This window comes from Pteronotus mesoamericanus, unplaced genomic scaffold, assembly GCF_021234165.1.
Source record: "Pteronotus mesoamericanus isolate MK-2021 breed Mesoamerican mustached bat unplaced genomic scaffold, CSHL_Meso_final contig_48, whole genome shotgun sequence".
NCBI classification, from domain to species: Eukaryota; Metazoa; Chordata; class Mammalia; order Chiroptera; family Mormoopidae; genus Pteronotus; species Pteronotus mesoamericanus.
Window position 1 is genome coordinate 4,112,376 of NW_026555180.1, and position 18,391 is coordinate 4,130,766.

General features: G+C 40.0%; 1 protein-coding gene across 1 annotated transcript in view; it reads right to left on the reverse strand.

The window, feature by feature from the left end:
* Positions 1–18,391, reverse strand: part of NPAS2 (neuronal PAS domain protein 2) — a 179,676-nt gene that overhangs the window by 40,996 nt on the left and 120,289 nt on the right. The window contains exons 6-7 of the mRNA XM_054578030.1: positions 12,188–12,308; positions 5,056–5,169 (exon numbers count right to left, since the gene is read on the reverse strand). Coding sequence (XP_054434005.1) covers positions 5,056–5,169; positions 12,188–12,308 — 235 coding nt within the window. The remainder of the gene's footprint in view (positions 1–5,055; positions 5,170–12,187; positions 12,309–18,391) is intronic.

An 18,391-nucleotide genomic window follows, 5' to 3' on the forward strand; every position in this document is an offset into this window, starting at 1 on the left:
TATTCTGGAAACACCATGCAGAGCACAGATGCACCAGGGCTTCTCTGGCAGTGGCCCTCACCAGTAAGCCAGGGTCAGAGTGGGCTTTTTTATGAGAAGAGGAGGAGATGTGTGTTTCTATATCCCAGCTGATCCCTTCAGAAAGTTTCTCATAGGCTGCCTTAGAGATTGCCCTAAGTGAAACCATTCCAAGGAAGCTACTTTCTTGTCCCATTTGCTGACACACAGTTTTTCACATTTATTAAACGTCTAGGTGAAAGATGTGAAGTCTTGTTATCCACCCTCCCCCCTCCAAACATTGTGTCAAATGACGAAGTCCTAAGAAGTGGCCATGACATTGGGGAAAATTCCAGTTTGCTCAAGTGTTTGGGCAATAGTTGCTGTGTCTGCACAGCAAGAGTGGATGGGGGTGGGGAGAGGGGACATGAGGGAGGTAAAGCAGTAGGTGGCATAACTGGCTAGTGAATCTAATTAGAAAGTCTAACGTTAACGAGGGCAAAGGTGTTTGTGTCCTTCCCTTCCCCGCTGACTCCAGAGTTGGCCTACTCACATTGGTCACAGAGCCAGCAGAGACCTGAGCAATTAGTTGTCTGGGTCAGTAGGCAAGTAGATGGGGTCTTCATCTATGTGATTTACAGGTCACCAAACACCCTCTCTGGCTCAGTCTTTCCCTCTCTTCCCTACCCTGAAACCTCTACATTTCACTTTGGCCCCTTCAGTTAATTCTTATAAATGTGCATTTTAGTAGCAGCCAGGGCCTCTATTGGCCTTGGACCAAATTGGTTGACCAGAGGGGCTTCTAGGCTGGGAAGAGAGTGTCAGGGACTGGGGTGTTCCCTGAGTGAGGGACCTGGATAAAGATATTAGGGAGCACCCAGAAGGGGTGAGGGGGCACAAAATGGGGAGTGAATAGAGGCCGAGAGTGAAACTTTCCTGACCACGTACTGCTGCTCAGGGGGCCATCCAGTGTAGACCATTCACAAGGCACTGGAAGTTAGACAGGCTTCAATTTATCTAGCACTTACCAATGTGACTTTAATCTTTACTTTGCATTTAAGGCCAAAGAAGTGGCTGGCAGGAGCTCTCCTGGAAGCCACCACTAAGTTCCTGGAGTATGCTTTGGGGTCAGTCAAGGATGGCTCTGTTATTAGCTCTCAAGAAAGGCCATGATTTCCCTGAGTTGGAAGTTCTTGGTTTGAATTATGGCTCTGCCCCCACCACCTGTGTGTCAGGGTCAAGTTCTCCAAGGCTCTGTCTAGGTTAACCTATTTTGTCAAATGTTTATTTACATGCCAGGCACTGACTGCATGGACCCAGGAAGGGGTGCAATCCACAGATTAAAGGCTGCTGTCCTTGCCATGCCATTTTCTATAAAAATGATAGCCTCATATCTTTTTGACAGGCATCAAGTAAGAATGCACCATGTAACACTGCATAAACTAAACAGCTCTACAGAAATGAAAGATTTTTCATGATATTGGATCAAATTAGGGTTTCCTACATAGTTATTTGAGATGTGAGCATGTAGTCTATTTAAATAAAACTAATGTCCATGGTCATTTTTCTTCATACTTTGCAGATTGTTTTTAAACTTCTGCCATACCTGGGAACTTGGGGAAGTTACATGGGGTGGCTTGTGTAATAACAATGATTTTTAGTTCTGTATTTGGGGCTTTCACATTTGGGGCCTTGCTGACCCTGAAGAGACTGCTCCTCTCAGGGTCAGCCAGTTCCTAGGGATAGCAAACAACTCACCTTCCAGTGTATCTTTCATATGGAAAGTAACCAATGCAGAGCCTAAGCCTGCCCCACCGCTTCTGGCTCTCAAACTATCCCCCCACCCTAGAGTGATTACTCCACTCTGGCCAGGACCAGACTGCTAGGGGCAGCCTCTATAGCACAAAGCCCTGAAATTATGCACATGAGCCAATCCTAAACCTGCTGACTCTGCCTTGCCTGTGCTTTCCAGCAGAAACCACAATAGAGGCTCTTTGTCTGTATTTCTCCTACTTCTCCTCACTATGCTGGTGCTTCCTTATGTGGCCGTGTGTGATGTGCTGTGCCCACTGGATCTGTGTACATAGACCTCTTCCTTCACGACAATCATTGCCATGTCTGCATGTCTTATCATATTTGATTGAAAACAAATTGTGGATATGCTTAAAACAGCTTGGTATGTGGGTGCCGGATATCTGATGTACACAGATATAGACATTACATACCAATGCCAGGGAAGGGACAGGCTTATGCTCTGCATCTGGATATATAATTTCAACACAGGTTTGTGGAAAGCTGGAAAGTACTGGGGCTGAGCATGAATTCAAAGTTAGAATGGGTATGAATGTGGGTACCCCCCCCTTCCCACTTGTGCACCTTTGACTTCACTTTCTTATGCATCAATTTCCTCTACTGCTAATATGAGATAATGCCAATAGTATCATCTCATAAGGTTCTTGTGAGGATTCAATGAGATGATCAAGGCAAAGACTGAGCCCATGGCCTGGTACTAAAGAAATTGCCATAAGATGTAATATTTTTTAAACTAACTGTTCAATGTTTATTGAGAAGTAAACCTACAAAATCAAATTTGAATTATTTTTTATATTATATTAAACCATATTTTATAGGTTAAAAATGGTTGATTGTTGGTGATTTCATAGGGCTCCATGTTAGCTATTCATTTGTCTTTCTGATGCTTTTTCCTATCTATTGCAATCCAAGTCAGAATTATATTTCATGTTTCCACAATTACATTGGGAGAGTCTTGTCTCAAGAAAGCCCCTTTTAACTTTGGTTTGTTCAATAGTCTCTGGAAAGTTACTTCATATTCTTGATTTAAAATTTTCCAGTTGCAATGCTTTGTGTTTATAGCAATAATGGTCTCCCCCCATCCCGCAAAAAGAAAAAAAAAGAATCACACAGAATTTACACACATTCTTTCAGGTAAGCAAACATTGTCTCAACTGAAGTGGAAATAAAGCCTTGTTAGTTAATAATAAAAAAAAAAAATCCCAGGTATTCACAATGAAGCCTGCCTATTTCCTTGAAACCCTCTGAAACGTGATAAATGACAGGTTCAAAGTGATATTAAGCAGCATCTTAAAGAGAGTTGTGGGAATGGAAATTTACAAAGGACATAACTGCTTCTCACCAGCCAATCATGGGTCGGTTTCTTTAATTAAGAGTGTGCACTGCTGTCATGGGTACACATGGGAGCAGCACCCTCTCCCTTCTTTCCAGGCAGCTATTTGGGATATGCTGCTCTCCCAGAAGCTGGCATTATTTATGGCCACAGCACATGCTTCAAGCAAATTCCAAATCATGGCTTATTTTAACTCAAGGATAAGGCTGTTTGGAAAGAGTACCATGAGCAAGAGGAATGTTACAAAAATTCCTGTGGAATGGCATTCGGTGTTAGAATAGGGCAGTGTTTCTCCATATCCATGACCCCATGGTTTTTTTCTAACTACGTAATCCCAGCCTCACCTGCAGATCTTCCGAGCTGGAATCTTTCAACAACACCCAAGAACCTCCATTTTCAAAAGCTGCCTCACCCTATTACCTGCTGCACCAGGCTGGCGTCATGTTGGGTTTTCTATGAGTTCACCCTCTTTAACTGGTAGCTCAACAAGCTCCCACTTACTTTGCTGGTATAGGTCTCTGGACGTTTATCTAAGGAGGTTTGGAAGAGCCTTTAGATGAGTCAGTTTAGCATGGTCAGGCCTTGGTTTCATCTGTTTTGCTCAGATTTAGGGACCTGCTTGGGGAAGATGACCTTCCACCACTTCTAACCACTCAGGCATACCAAGTCCTGTATGAACAGGTTCCAGAAGGGTCCCAAGCTGGCCATGGAGCCTATCATCCGGGCACAAGTGCAGAATGCTGGGCCCAGAAATCGCTTCGGCAGGATCATGCTGCTTAGTATCTAGTTAGAATGTTTTAAACAAAGCAAGTGTATTTTATGCAACTATCATACTGCAAAGGGTCCTCCAAAGCTGGAGGAAAACCTTTGGTTTGCCTCAGCAGTAGGACTCAGTGCCATTACTTTGGAGGGTTTTCATGGAAACTTTGGGACTAATTTGATTGGGATAATTGAACCTGACAGTGGACCCAGACTTAAACAACAGTAATCAAGCAGCAGAAGTGAGCACTGCCATCAACTACCTCATGCCTTCCACCTGCCCACCCACCCTCTCATTTCTGAGGCTCATATTTCTGTATGTTTCCCTTTGGTATTTCTTCCTTCTCACTTCTTTCTTTCTACCATTCCGTCAACACTTCCTTTTTCTCATTTCTGCTGTTCTATGAAATGCTAGATCTTTCAAAGTTATTTTTTATTCATTCAGTTTCAGGGTACGAGACAAACAAAAGGCAGGTCCACCTGTGCTAGTCTCCAGAGTGGAGTTGTGTGGTGGGATGTGTGTCTGAGTTTCTGGCATCTGGTCTGCATTCCCATTTTGCAGGGGTCAAAAGTAAAACTGAGTGTCTAAGTCTGGTTTAGAGATGCAGTCAGAGCTTGCACAATTATTTGTCTGGGTAATTTCAACAAGGGCAGCTTTAGCACTTGATTTATCCTGCTTGGTAATACACCCAATGTAGATGAACACAAGGACTATGGACCAGAGTTATTAGAATATACTCACAGTAAGAAGGGAGATTAAATTTTAGAAAGCAAGGTTATGGATCATCATGTCACAATGAAGCCCTGTTTGACTGTGTGTAGGCCAAGCCTCTTCTATATTAACTGTAAATTATTTCTCACAGTAGAACTATTTCATCAGCCTCCAAGTAAATAAATGAATAATGTACATTTCAGTGGGACTTTGCACACTGACATAAACAGGTATGGGAGTGTGTTCCTCTCAAACAGGAGGTAACATTTACAAGCACAAAAAAAAAAACCAAACAACAAACGTAGCCTGGGAACAAAAAATCCAAATGTAAACATGCAAAGCACAGATTCTCTTGCCTCCTCCCCCCACCATTCTTATGTCCCCATGAGCGTGTTTAGATGATAAAAGACACTGGTGTGATTACATGACAATTAAAGCTTACCATTGTTGTAGGAGTGAAAATTTCCTACAAATTTTATGTATTCATAAGTTGGAAATTCCTTTGGGTTCAAGCTGCCTCTGAGAAGATGGCAATAAAACTCTAAATCGTTGTCAGCTGTGTCATTAAGGGAGGAGGGAGAGAAAGAGAACATAAGCATTATATACCATAGACTAAACAAGTCATATCCTTGTGAAACTCACATGGCAAGAGTATTTTTCTCTTTGTGACTGACTTTTGGACATGGTTTTATAACCTTTGAACCATAGGCCTCCCCGCTCCATAGTTTACAGATATTTTTGCATTCCATACTTGGACCCAATTAATCTTCATTTGCTCACAGGTGTCCGTCGTTGGTTATGATGGCATTGATTAGTGCCTGCTATTTTCATGTGGTATATTAAAATAATACAGCTCATGTAGAGCTGCTGCATATAATTTAATCTTTTTTGTTTTTCTTTGAAGTAAAATCAGATGAACAATAGGATATTCTTTTTTCTATTTATATTTTATTAATTATGCTATTACAGTTGTCCCAAATTTTCCCACTTTTCATCCCTCCATCCAGCACCCCCACTCACTCAGGCAAACCCCCATCACTATTGTTCATGTTCATGGGTCATGCATATAAGTTTTTTGGCTACTCCATTTCCTAAACTGTACTTTACATCCCCATGGCTATTTTGTACTACCTATTTATACTTTTTCCTTTTTTATTGTTCAAATATATTGGTCTTCATTTTCCCACCACCACTTCATCCTGTCCCCTGCACCCCCACCTCCAACCCTCAATCTTTCCCCACTTTGACTTTGTACATGGGGCCTTTATACATGTTCCTCGAATTGACCCTTCCCCTTCTTTTCCCTATTACCCGCCTCTCTCCTTCCCTCTCATCACTGTTGTTTGTTTTTTTATTCAGTGTTGCTGGTTATATTTTTCTTGCTTGTTTGTTTTGTTGATTAGGTTCCACTTATAGGTGAGATCATATGGTGTTTGTCTTTTATCACCTGCCTTATTTTACTTAGCATAATGCTTTCTGGTTCCATCCATGCTGTTGTGAAGGATAGTAGGTCTTTCTTTCTGCTATGTAGTATTCTATTGTGCAAATATACCATAGTTTTTTGATCCACTCATTTATTGATGGGCAATTGGGTTGCCTCCAGCACTTAGCAATTGTAAATTGTGCTCCTGTGCACGTTGGGGGTGCATAGGTTTTTTTGAATCGGTGTTTGGGACTCTTAGGGTATAATCCCAGCAGTAGCATTGCTGTGTCAAAAGGCATTTCCATTTTTAGCTATTTGAGGAAATTCCAAACAGTTTTCCACAGTGGCTGCATCATTCTTCATTCTCAGCAACAGAGGACTAGGGTTCCCATTTCTCCACAACCACAGCAGCACTTGTTGTTTTTTGATTTGTTTATGATGGCCATTCTGACCAGTGTGAAGTGGTATCTCACTATGGCTTTAATTTGCATCTCAGTGATGGACAGTGAAGCTGAGCATCCTTTCGTATGTCTCTGGGCCCTATGTATGTCCTCCTTGGAGAAGTGTCTGTTCAGGTCTTTTGCCCATTTTTTAATTGGATTGTTTGTCTTCCTGCAGTAGGGTTGTGTGAGTTCTTCATAAATTTTGGATCTCAAACCCTTGTCAGAAGTATCATTGGCAAATATATTTTCCCATATGGTTGGTTCCCTTTTCATTTTGATGATGTTTTCTTTAGCCGTGTGGAATTTTCTTATTTTGATGAAGTCCCATTTGTTTATTTTTTCCTTTATGTCTCTTGCTCTAGGGGACATACTGGTGAAAATATTGCTGCATGGAATATCTGAGATTTTCCTGCCTATGTTCTCCTCTAGGACTTTAATGGTGTTGTGACTTATATTTAAGTCTTTTATCCATTTTGAGTTTTTTTTTTGTGTATGGTGTAAGTTGGTGGTCGAATTTTTGTTGTTGTTGTTGTTGTTGCATGTTGCTATCCAGATCTCTCAACACCATTTGTTGAAGAGGCTATTTTTACTACATTTTATGCTTCTGCCCCCCTTTGTCGAATATTAATTGACCATAGAGACATGGGTTTATTTCTGCTCTCTCTATTTTGGTCCATTGAACTATGTCTGTTCTTATGCAAGTACCAGACTCTTTTGATTATAGTGGACTTGTAACATACTTTCATGTCAGGTATTGTGATCCCTTCTACTTTGGCTTTCTTTCTCAAAATTGCTGCAGCTATTCAGCGTTTTTCATGTTTCTGTATAATGTTTTGAAATGTTTGTTCTATATCTGTGAAATATGTCAATAGTATTTTAATAAAGATTTTGCTTAATCTATAAATTGTTTTGGGTAGTATGGACATTTTGATGATGTTAATTGTTCAAATCAATGAACACAGAATATGCTTTCATTTATTTGTGTCTTCCTTAATTTCTTTATTCAGTGTTGTATAGTTTTCTGAGTATAGGTTTTTTACTTCCTTGGTTAAGTTTATTCCTAGGTACTTTATTTTTCTTGTTGTTAGAGCAAACATGATATCTTCCTGATTTCTGATTCTGATAATTCATTGTTAGTGAACAAAAATGCCATCAATTTCTGAATATTGACTTTGTATCCCAGTATTTCCCCAAATTCACCTGTTAGGGTGAGTAGCTTTTTGGTGGAGTCTACAGGGTTTCTGTGTATAGAGAGTATAATGGCACTTGTAAACAATGACAATATATGGCCTTCATTATGTTCAGGTATGCTCTCTCTACACCCAACACTTTGCTGAGTGTTTATGTCATAAATAGGTGCTGTACCTTATCAAATGCTTTTTCTGCATCTATTGATATGATCATGTGATTTTTGTCTTTCCCTTTGTTTATGTGTTGTATTACATTTATTGATTTGCAAATATTGTACCATCCTTGCATCCCTGGGATGAATCTCACATGATCATGGTGGATGATATTTTTAATGTTTTCTTGGATGAGGTTTGCCAATATTTTGTTGAGGATTTTAACATCTATGTTCATCAGTAATATTGGACAGTAGATTTCTTTCTCTGTTTTGTCTTTATCTGGTTTTGGGATTAGGATGATGCTGGCCTCATAAAAAGAGTTGGGGAGTCTTCCATCTTCTTGGATTTTTAGGAATAGTCTGAGAAAGACAGTGGTTAGCTCTTCCTTAAGTATTTTGTAAAATTCTCCTGTGAAACTGTATGGTCCAGGGTTAATGTGTGCGGGGAATTTTTAATTCACTGCTTCAATTTCACCAGCTGTTATCAGTCTGTTCAGGTTTTCTGCTTCTTCATTCAGTGATGGAGGATTACATTTTTCTAGAAATTTGTCCATTTCATCAAGGTTTTCAAATTTCTTGGTATATAGTTGTTTACAGTAATTTCTTAAAATCCTCTATTTCTGTGGTATCAGTTGTAATTTCTCCTCGTTCATATCTGATATTATTTATTTGGGTCCTCTCCCTTTTTTTCCTTGATGAATCTGCTTAAAGGCTTGTTGATATTGTGTATCTATTCAAAGAACCAGCTCCTGGATTTGTTGATCTTGAAATTGTTCTTTTAGTTTCTATGTCATTCAATTATGCTCTGATCTTGATTATTTCCTTCCTTCTACTTGCTCTGGGATTTCTTTCTTGTTGTTTCTCCAGTTCTTGAAGATGTAGGGTTAGGTCATTTATTTGACTATTTTATCATTTTTAGGTAGGCCTGTATTACTATGAACTTCCCTCTCAGGACTGCCTTCATTGTGTCCCATAGTTTTTGGACTGTCATGTGTTCATTTTCATTTGTTTCCAAAAACTTTTTGATTTCTTTTTTGATCTCCTTATCAACCAATTCATTGTTTAATAGCATGGCATTCACTCTCCATGAGTTTGAATATTTTTGAGTTTTTTCCTTGAGGTTGGTTTCTTGTTTCAAGCCCTTGTGTTTCAAGAAAATGCTTGCTATGATTTTAAAGTTCTTGAATTTCTTGAGGCTTGTTTTGTGTCCTAACATGTTGTGTAATTTTTAAAATATTCCATGTGCATTGGAAAAGAATGTGTATTTTGCTTGTTTGGGATGAAAGGTGCTATATATATATATCAGTTAAGTCCATGTGATCTAATGAGTCTTTCAGTTCCACAATATTCTTGTTCATGTTTTGTTTGAAAGATCTATCCATTGTTGACAGTGGGGTGTTAAAATCCCCTACTATCAGTGTGTTGTTATCTATATCTTTCTTGAAGTCCTCCAAGATTTTCCTTCTATATTTGGGTGCTCGTATGTTGGATGTAGATAAGTTTACAATGTTTATATGTCTTTTGATGGATTCTTCCTTTGAATATTATGAAGTATCTTTCTGTGTCTCTTTAAATGGCCTTTGTTTTGAAATCTATTTTGTGTGATATAAGTGTTGCTACCTCTGCTTTTTTTCCCGGTCCATTTGCTTGGAATTTTTTTCCATCCCTTCTATTTTAGCCTGTGTAGGTCCTTTGTTCTGAGGTGGGTCTCTTGTAGGCAGTATATGTGTGGGTCAATGTTTCTTATCCAGTCAGCTACACTATATCTTATGATTGGAGCATTTAATCCAGTTACATTTAAAGTTATTATTGATAGGTACTTATTTTTCATCTTTTTACCTGTGTTCCTCTCTTTCTCACTCATTTTCTTCATCTTCTTAAAGCAGTCTCTTTACCATATCTTGCAGTGCTGGTTTCGTGGAGGTGTATTCTTTTAGCCTTCTTTTGTCTGGGAAACTCCTTCTTTCACCTTCCATTTTAATTGAAAGCCTTTCTGGGCAGAGTGGTCTTGGTTGCAGTCCTTTGCTTTTTATTACTTGGAATATTTCTTGCCATTCCCTTCTGGCTTGTAGTGTTTCTGTTGAGAAGTCAGCTGCTAGTTGTATAGGGGCTACCTTGTATGATACTACCTGTTTCTCTCCTTCTGTCTTTAGGATTCCCTGTTTGTCTTTGACATTTGCCACTTTATTTATGATATGTCTTGGAGTGGCCTCATTGGGTTCCTCTTGAATGGAACCCTCTGTCCTTTTTGGACTTGTGTGACTTTTTCTTTCTTCAAATTAGAGAATTTTCCAGCATTACTTTTTCAAACAGGGTCTCTAATCCTTCCTCCCCTTCCTCTCCCTCTGGTATCCCAATTATATTGATATTATTATGTTTCATGTTGTCCTGCATTTCCCTAAATGTCTCTTTTTTCTTTTTGAGTCTTTTTTCATTTTCTTGCTCTTTCTGGGAGCTTTTTTCTACCTTGTTTTCCAGCTCACTGATTCATTCCTCTGCTTCATCTAGTCTGCTTTTGATTCCTTCTACTGGACTTTCCAAACAGAAATTGTATTCTTCACTTCCTCTTGTCTCTTATTTATAGTTTCTATATGTTTTTTCATGTTCATATAGTTTGCAGTAAATTCCTTGTAGTCTCTCTGTAGTTTTTGGTAATTCTCTGAGCTCATTGAGTTCATTGAGCTTCCTTAGAACCATTGTTTTCAACTCAGTATCTAATAGTTTACTTGCATCTATTTCATTGAGTTTTCTTTCTGGAGATTCCTCCTTTCCTTTTGATTAGGGGGTGTTTCTTTGTCTTCCCATTATTTGTGAGGCACTTCTCCTTTGCTTCTGCTTCTTAAATTGATCTGACTTGATTTTCTGACTTTGTGGTGTGAACTTCTATGGTAGGAGACCACTGTTTTTTCTTTCTGGATCTGCCTCTGATGATGTCAGATGTTTACCCTGTCTGACCTTGGGCAGTCTGTTCAAGATTTCCACAAATCTACTGTCTGTGGATGTCTCCTCCGGTTGTTAATCTAGTCACTCTGCACGCAGCAGTCAGGCTTAGGCAACACAAGGTGGGGTAGAGTCCCTCCTGTGGGCAGGGTTATTGGGTCCTCTCCAGCTGCTGCTGCTCAGGGGACTCGTCTGCCTGAGCCAGGTGGCTGCTGCTATATGGGGAAGGAGTCAACACCAGGATCCCGCCAGCTACTCTCTCAGTTCTCCCCCTAAAGCCTCCTTCCCCAGTTTCTCCTCAGTGTCTCTAGCCCGCTCTGCCCAAGCCTTTGCCGGAGACCAGGGTAATTGGCTGCAAATAAAAATTTATGTGTTGGCCCTTTAAATGGCTCTTTGCATTTCCGCTGCCCGTCTCTAGCAGAAAGAAACCTTGCTGTTTATCACAGATGGCTGTCATCTATGTACTTTTTGGGCTTTGGGGTTATAGGCTGGGGATCCCCGCTTATGGTTTAGACCACATTCTTCTCAGGGGGATCCAACTAACCATTTAAATATTCCTCTTGCGCTGTTGCCAGAGGGCGCCCAGCCTGCCTTCTCGAGTCTCTACTGCGCTCACCAGTCAGGTTGTGCTAACATTGGTTCTTCTATCTGTCCAAGGTTATAAGGCTTCTCTCTCACTATTGTTCAGTTGTTTGTTCCAGGTGATTTCTCTGCAATTTAGTTGTAATTCCAGATTGGTCCTGGGAGGAGGTCAGTTTGACTTCCATTCACTCCTCCACCATCTTGCCAGTCCCACAATAGGATAAATTCTTCATGGAAAATGGACTAAGGTTTGAATAAGCACAAGGCAGCTTCGCTACCTCCATCAATGAATCTTCTTCATTAAGGGACACATGGTTCAGCAGATACCAAGGCCAGCCTTTTAGTCAGGTTGCCAATTTTGACAAAAAATTAGAAACTCCATAAAAATTGCAAATATATAATGTATATAAATTATTCAATGACAATCTAGGGAGAAAAACTTGGATTTTTGACGTATTTACTGAGTTTTAGGTTGGTTATTTGGTATCATACAAATCTAGCATTATATTGTCCTCCAAAATAAGCAGATTGTTAACTGATTTTTGCACTGTTTATTAGTAAAAGACAGTTATGTGAAAAATCTCTTGCATTACATGTAAAACAAATTATTATTCTTAAGCTCTATGCTTTCAAATTTTCTACATAAGAGTTAAATGTCTTACATATTACAAACTTCAGTTTTAGCTTTAAACTTAAAATATACCTCTGAGGATCTTGGAAATGTTCTGAGTCACAAGAAAAATTATTCTAAAATTAGTCCTTCCTTCTTAATTTATTCTAACTCCTTTTCAAAACTAAAATTTTTATCTATATATGGTAGAACTGGTGAAGTTAAACTTACGTTTTAAGTACCCTGGGGAGGGACAATCTGTCACAAGCACATGGGAAGAGAGCATCTTATAAACTTCTGAATGCTCTTGTTCTGGAAGGAAGTTTAACAAATTCTGATCGGTGACATCTGACTGAAAAATAAAATAAAAAACTAAGGTATACACACAATGAAGATGGAAAACAAAAGCAAAAACAAACACTAAAAATTCATGACAATTCAGAACTATTATTGGAAATGAAAACTTCAATATCTGATTTTTGATGAAGACCTTTAATTTATCACTCTATAATTTTGAATTGTAACCTAAATTTTACTTGCTCAAATGCACATGTGCTATTGCCCATGAGGCCAGGCAAGAAGAAAGAATTAAGTCAGACAAACATGCAGAGTCATCCTCTTGCTTGAGGAGTTCCATCTGCTCACATCCTACCTTCTGGCCACGGCAGCATGGGCAGTGTGGGTAGAATGGAGAACCAGTGCAAGGTCAATCACTCATTAGAAGGGTTTGGAAAACTCAATGGGGTTCCTTTTCTGACTTTTATGCCTGTTTACTTCTTAAATGCCTATAGTTGAAAGAATTGCACTTTTTCTTCTAAGTACCTGAGCACTGTAGATACAAAATAAATACAATATCAAGTCTCGATAGCACTGACCAATAGAACTGTCTGTGATGAGGGAAATGATCCATATCTGTGCTGTCCATTATGGCAGCCACCAGCCACATGGCTACTGAGCACTTGAAATGTGGCTGGTATGACTGAAGGCTGATTATTTAATTGTATTTAATTTTAATTATTTGAATAGAAATGTAAATAGACACACTTGGCTATGGCTCCCATGTTGGATAGTGCAGGTGGAAACTGCCAGTGGATAAAGAGGACAGGTATGTATATATCATTTTCTTGGACTCCCTCAGGAAACTCACCTGCTCTTGCAGCTTCAAACATGATCTGTATACACTTGTAAATGTGTGTATCTAGGCAACTGCCCCTCAGATACCCTCTGGGGACTAAAGACTCACACAGATCCCCAATATCATCATTCTTTTGCACCCATACTTCTTCTCTCCCAACCTCATCTTCATATCCAGACAAGGTCCAAGTCCTGTGAGAATTTCTTCCCTCCAATTTTCTTAGATCCCCTCACCTTTCCAAACAGATGGCCTCTGTTCTAGTCCAGACCACCAGCATTGTTTGTCTGGGGAAAGAAGTGGCCAAGCTGGTCTTCCCACTCCAAATTCTGTCCTTGTCCAATTTGTTTTCCAAAAGGAGCCTGTAGCAGACCTAGTAACCAACATGCTTAAAACCATCCATTGGCTTCCAGTTGTTCCTGGGATGAAGCCCAACTATCTCAATTCACTGTAGGGCCCCCACACCTGCCAACTATCTGCTCTGCTGTGGCACTTCTGCCTGCCATACCTTCCTTTTCTGTAGTTTGTCAGGTTTGCTCTTCTGTCAGGGCCTTCCTGCAGACTGTACCTCCTGGTTGGAATGCTCTTCACCTTCTCTTCTTGTTCAGCTAACTCCTGTGTACCCCTCAGGTCCCTGCTTTGAATTCATGTCCTCTGAGAAGGACCCCTCATTTAGAATGGTGCCCTCACCCTGGCTTCTCTACCTTTTGCACCCACCTACTACATTTGCTAGCCGATCCTGCAATTGTCAGCTGTCTTTGTCTAAATGGGAAGACCTGTGAGGGACTGGCCTCATTGTAGCAATGCAGATGACAGCCAAGAGGTTGGATTAGAAGACAGGCTCTGCCCCCTCAAAGCTGCACTTAGCTCTTCTACAAGATAAGGAAGCTGACATGAAATGAGCTGACATGAAATTCAATAAGAAGTAAGGGGACAACAATGAACAAAGCCCAGAGCGAGTGGAAGGAAGGGAATAATCAAGATCAGAGCAGAATTAAATGACAGAGGAAAAAATAACAATTCAAAGGATCAATAAATCTAGGAATTGGTTCTCTCAAAAGATAAAACAAATTGTCAAGCCTTTAACCAGACTCATCAAGAAAAAAAGAGAGAGGACCCAAATAAATAAAATCAGAAATGAAAGAGGAGAAATTACAACTGATACCACAGAAATACAAAGGATTGTAAGAAATTACTACAAACAACTATATACCAACAAATTTGAAAACCTGGGTAAAATGGACAAACTTCTAGAAACACATAACCCTCCAAAACTGAATCAAGAAGAGCAGAAAGCCTGAACAGACAGATAACAGCTGGTGAAATTGAAGCAGTAATAAAAAAAACTCCGAGCACACAAAAAACCTTGACTAAATGGTTTCACAGGAGAGTTTTACAAAACATTTAAGGAAGAGCTGATCTCTATCCTTCTCAGATTATTCTAAAAAATCCAAGAAGACAGAAGACTCCCCAACTCTTTTTATGAGGCCAGCATCATCCTAATCCCAAAACCAGATAAAAACACAACCAAGAAAGAAAACTACAGGCCAATATCGCTGATGAACATAGACGTTAAAATCCTCAGCAAAATATTGGCAAACTTCATCCAGCAATACATTAAAAATATCATCCACCATGGTCAAGTGAGATTCATCCCAGGGATGCAAGGATGGTACAATATTTGCAAATTAATAAATGTAATACATCACATAAACAAAGGGAAAGACAAAAATCATATGATCATATCAATAGATGCAGAAAAAGCATTTGATAAGGTACAGCACCTATTCATGACATAAACATTCAGCAAAGTGGGTGTAGAGAGAGCATACCTCACCATAATGAAGCCATTTATGAGAACCCTACAGCCAATATCATACTCAACAGGAAAAAATGAAAAGCTTTCCCACTAAGATCATGAAAAAAACAAGGTTGTCCACTTTCACCACTTCAATTCAACATAGCATTGGAAGTTCTAGCCACAGCAATCAGACAAGAAAAAGAAATAAAAGGCATCCAAATTGGAGAAAGGAGGAAGTAAAGCTTTCTCTATTTACAGAAGACGTGATAGTGTGCATAGAAAACCCTATGGAGTCTACAAAAATCCTACTCAACCTAATAAATAAATCTGGCAGAATAGTGGGATACAAAGTCAACACTGAGAAACCAAAAGCATTTTTCTATACCAACAAGAAAATATCATAATCAGAAATCAGGGGAAAAAATCCCATTTGCTCTAGCAACAAGAAAAATAAAGTACCTAGGAATAAACTTAACCGAGGAGGTAACAGCTCTATACTTAGAAAACTACACAACACTGAAGAAAGAAATTAAGGAAGACACAAATAAATGGAAGCACATAACATGCTCATGGATTGGAAGAATTAACATTATCAAAATGTCCGTACTTCCCAAATCAATTTATAGAATCAATGAAATCACTATCAAAACAGCAATGACATATTTCATGACATAGAACAAACATTTCAAAACTTTATATGGAACCATAAATGACCCAGCATAGCTGCAGCAATCCTGAGGAAGAATAAAGTAGGAAGGATCGTAATACTGGACCTCAAACTCTATTACAAGGCCATTGTAATCAAAACAGTCTGGTACTGCCATAAGAACAGACACAAAGATAAATGGACCATAATAGAGAGCCCAGAAATAAACCCATTTCTCTATGGTATATTAATATTCAACAAAGGGGGCAGGAGCATAAAATGGAATAAAAATAGCCTCTTCAGCAAATGGTGTTGGGAGAGCTGGGCAGCTACATGCAAGAAAATGAAATTAAACCACCAATTTAACACCATAAACAAAAAAAAACTCAATAGGGATAAAATACTTAAATATAGGTTGTGACACCATAAAATTCTTGTGGAGGACATAGACAAGAAAATTTCAGATATTCCACACACCAATATTTTCACTGATACGTCCCCTAGAGCAAGGGATATAAAGGAAAGAATAAACAAATTGGACTACATCAAATTAAAAAGCTTCTACATGGCTAAAGAAAACATCAGCAAAATGAAAAGGGAACCAGCCACATGGGAAAACATATTTGCCAAGGATAACTCGGGCAAGGGTTTGATCTCCAAAATATATAAAGAACTCACACAACTCCACACCAGGAAGACAAACAATGTAATTAGAAAATTGCCTTCAGGGAAAAGGACCTGAACAGATACTTCTCCAAGGAGGACATACACATGGCTAAAACACAGGAAAGGATGCTCAACATAACTCTTCGTGAGAGAGATGCAAACTAAAATCACAAAGAGATACCACTTCACACCGGTCAGAATGGCTATCATAAATAAATCAAGAAACAACAAGTGCTGTTGAGGTTGTGGAGAATAGGGAACCCTAGGACACTGTTGGTGTGAATGTGGACTGCTGTAGCCATGGTGGAACACAGTTTGGAATTTCCTCAAGAAACTAAAAATTGAATTGTCTTTTGACCTAGCAATTCCTGTTCTGGGACTATACCCTAAGAATCCTGAAACACCAATTCAAAAGAACCTATGTACCTCAGTGTTCATAGCAGAGTTATTTACAATAGGCAAGTGCTGGAAACAGCCTAAGTGCCCATCAGCAAATGAATGGATAAAAAACCTGTGGTACATTTACAGAATGGAATACTATGCAGCAGGAAGGAAGATGGAATTTCTACCCTTCAGAATAGCATGGATGGAACTGGAGAACATTATGCTAAGTGAAATAAGGCAGGTGGTGAAAGACAAACACCATATGATCTCACCTGTAAGTGGAACATAATCAACAAAACAAACAAGCAAGTATAATCAAACCAGAGACATGGAAATAAAGAACAAACTGACAGTGACCAGAGGGGCAGGGGGAGGGGGATCACAAGGGGAAGGGTCAAGTCAAGGAACATGTATAAGGACCCATGGACAAAGACAACAGTATGGGGAGGATTGAATGTGGGATGTGGAGGATGCATAGGGCAGGAGAAAGTAATGGGGGGAAAATAGGGACAACTGTAATTGAACAACAATAAAAAAATTTTAAAAAGAAAGAAATGAGCTGACTTGAGGATGTTGCTGATAAAAGGGCACACACCAAACATTCAGTAAATGCTAGGTCTGATTACATATTTAATGACCATTTACAAAATGACTCGATGTTGTCCTGTTCATTCATGTGTTGACACATGCTCACTGCCTGCCTCACTACAGAGGGAGCTCCAGGGGCCCTGAGAACCTCCTTCACCCTTGTATCCAGTTATCAAATGGTGCTTGGCTTTCAGTAAAATGTGTTGATGTTCTGACAGAGTGGCATGGCAAGCACTATGACAGAAGTTCAGAGAGGCATCCAGAAAACATTGTATCTGCTGGTTTGAATAAAAAATGAAGGGCAGAAGAGTCTCCAGGGAACAGCTCCCACAGGGAGAAGGTCTGAAGCAGGACCTGGGGGACAAGACTGTCTCTTCCAGGCAGCTGAAGTGCTCCAGGAAGGGGTACAGTAGGCACAGAGCATGGAGATGGGAGCCTGGACAGCACCTCAGGGGAGGGAGCAGAACAAGGGGGAGAAGGCTGCACAGGGAAGTAGGGCCAGTGGACAGAAGGCCTCAAAGGAGTTGGGGGCAATCCTGTGTGCCAGAAGGACCATGAGGGACCTAGCAGTAGGGAGTGCAGGACAGGACTTCCATTTTAAAGAGTCCCTCCAGGGATCTGAAGAGGAAGGGAGCACAGGAAACCAGGCTAGAGATGGTCAGAGCCTGCAAAGGCACAGGAAGGGAAGATGGAGAAGAAGAGACAGAGTCAAATAACAGTTCATTCCGCAACATAATTCAGTCCATACTGACTCAGGGCCACCATGTGCCAGCCAATGCTGTAGGCACTGGGCAGACACATAGCAATGCAGGCAAGTCCCTGCTTTTGCAGCCAGTATTCAAGAGTTGTGAGGCAGGTGGACATTGTTTGGTGGCTGATGGAAGACAGGAGGAAGGAGAAGAGGGACTGTGGTGGCTCCTGGACCATAGCTTGGATGTTCCCGTTTTTGATCTCCGTGGACAAAGACTCTGCCAAAAACTGTGGACAAAGGCTCCCCTCACTGGTTGTCCTATCATTTTCTCATTCTGGCTTTGACCAAGTTTCTTCTTATGTTCTTGATTTTTTTTTAAAGCTCATTCCCTTTAGTTTATAGGATGACTAATGCTTACAGGTAACAGTAGTCTTTCTTCTTTAAAGACATTTCAGATACTTGAAAATAGTAACTAAAGTACTCCAGGGTCTTTTCTTCAAGGGCTAGTCAGTCAGATCCCCACTTTT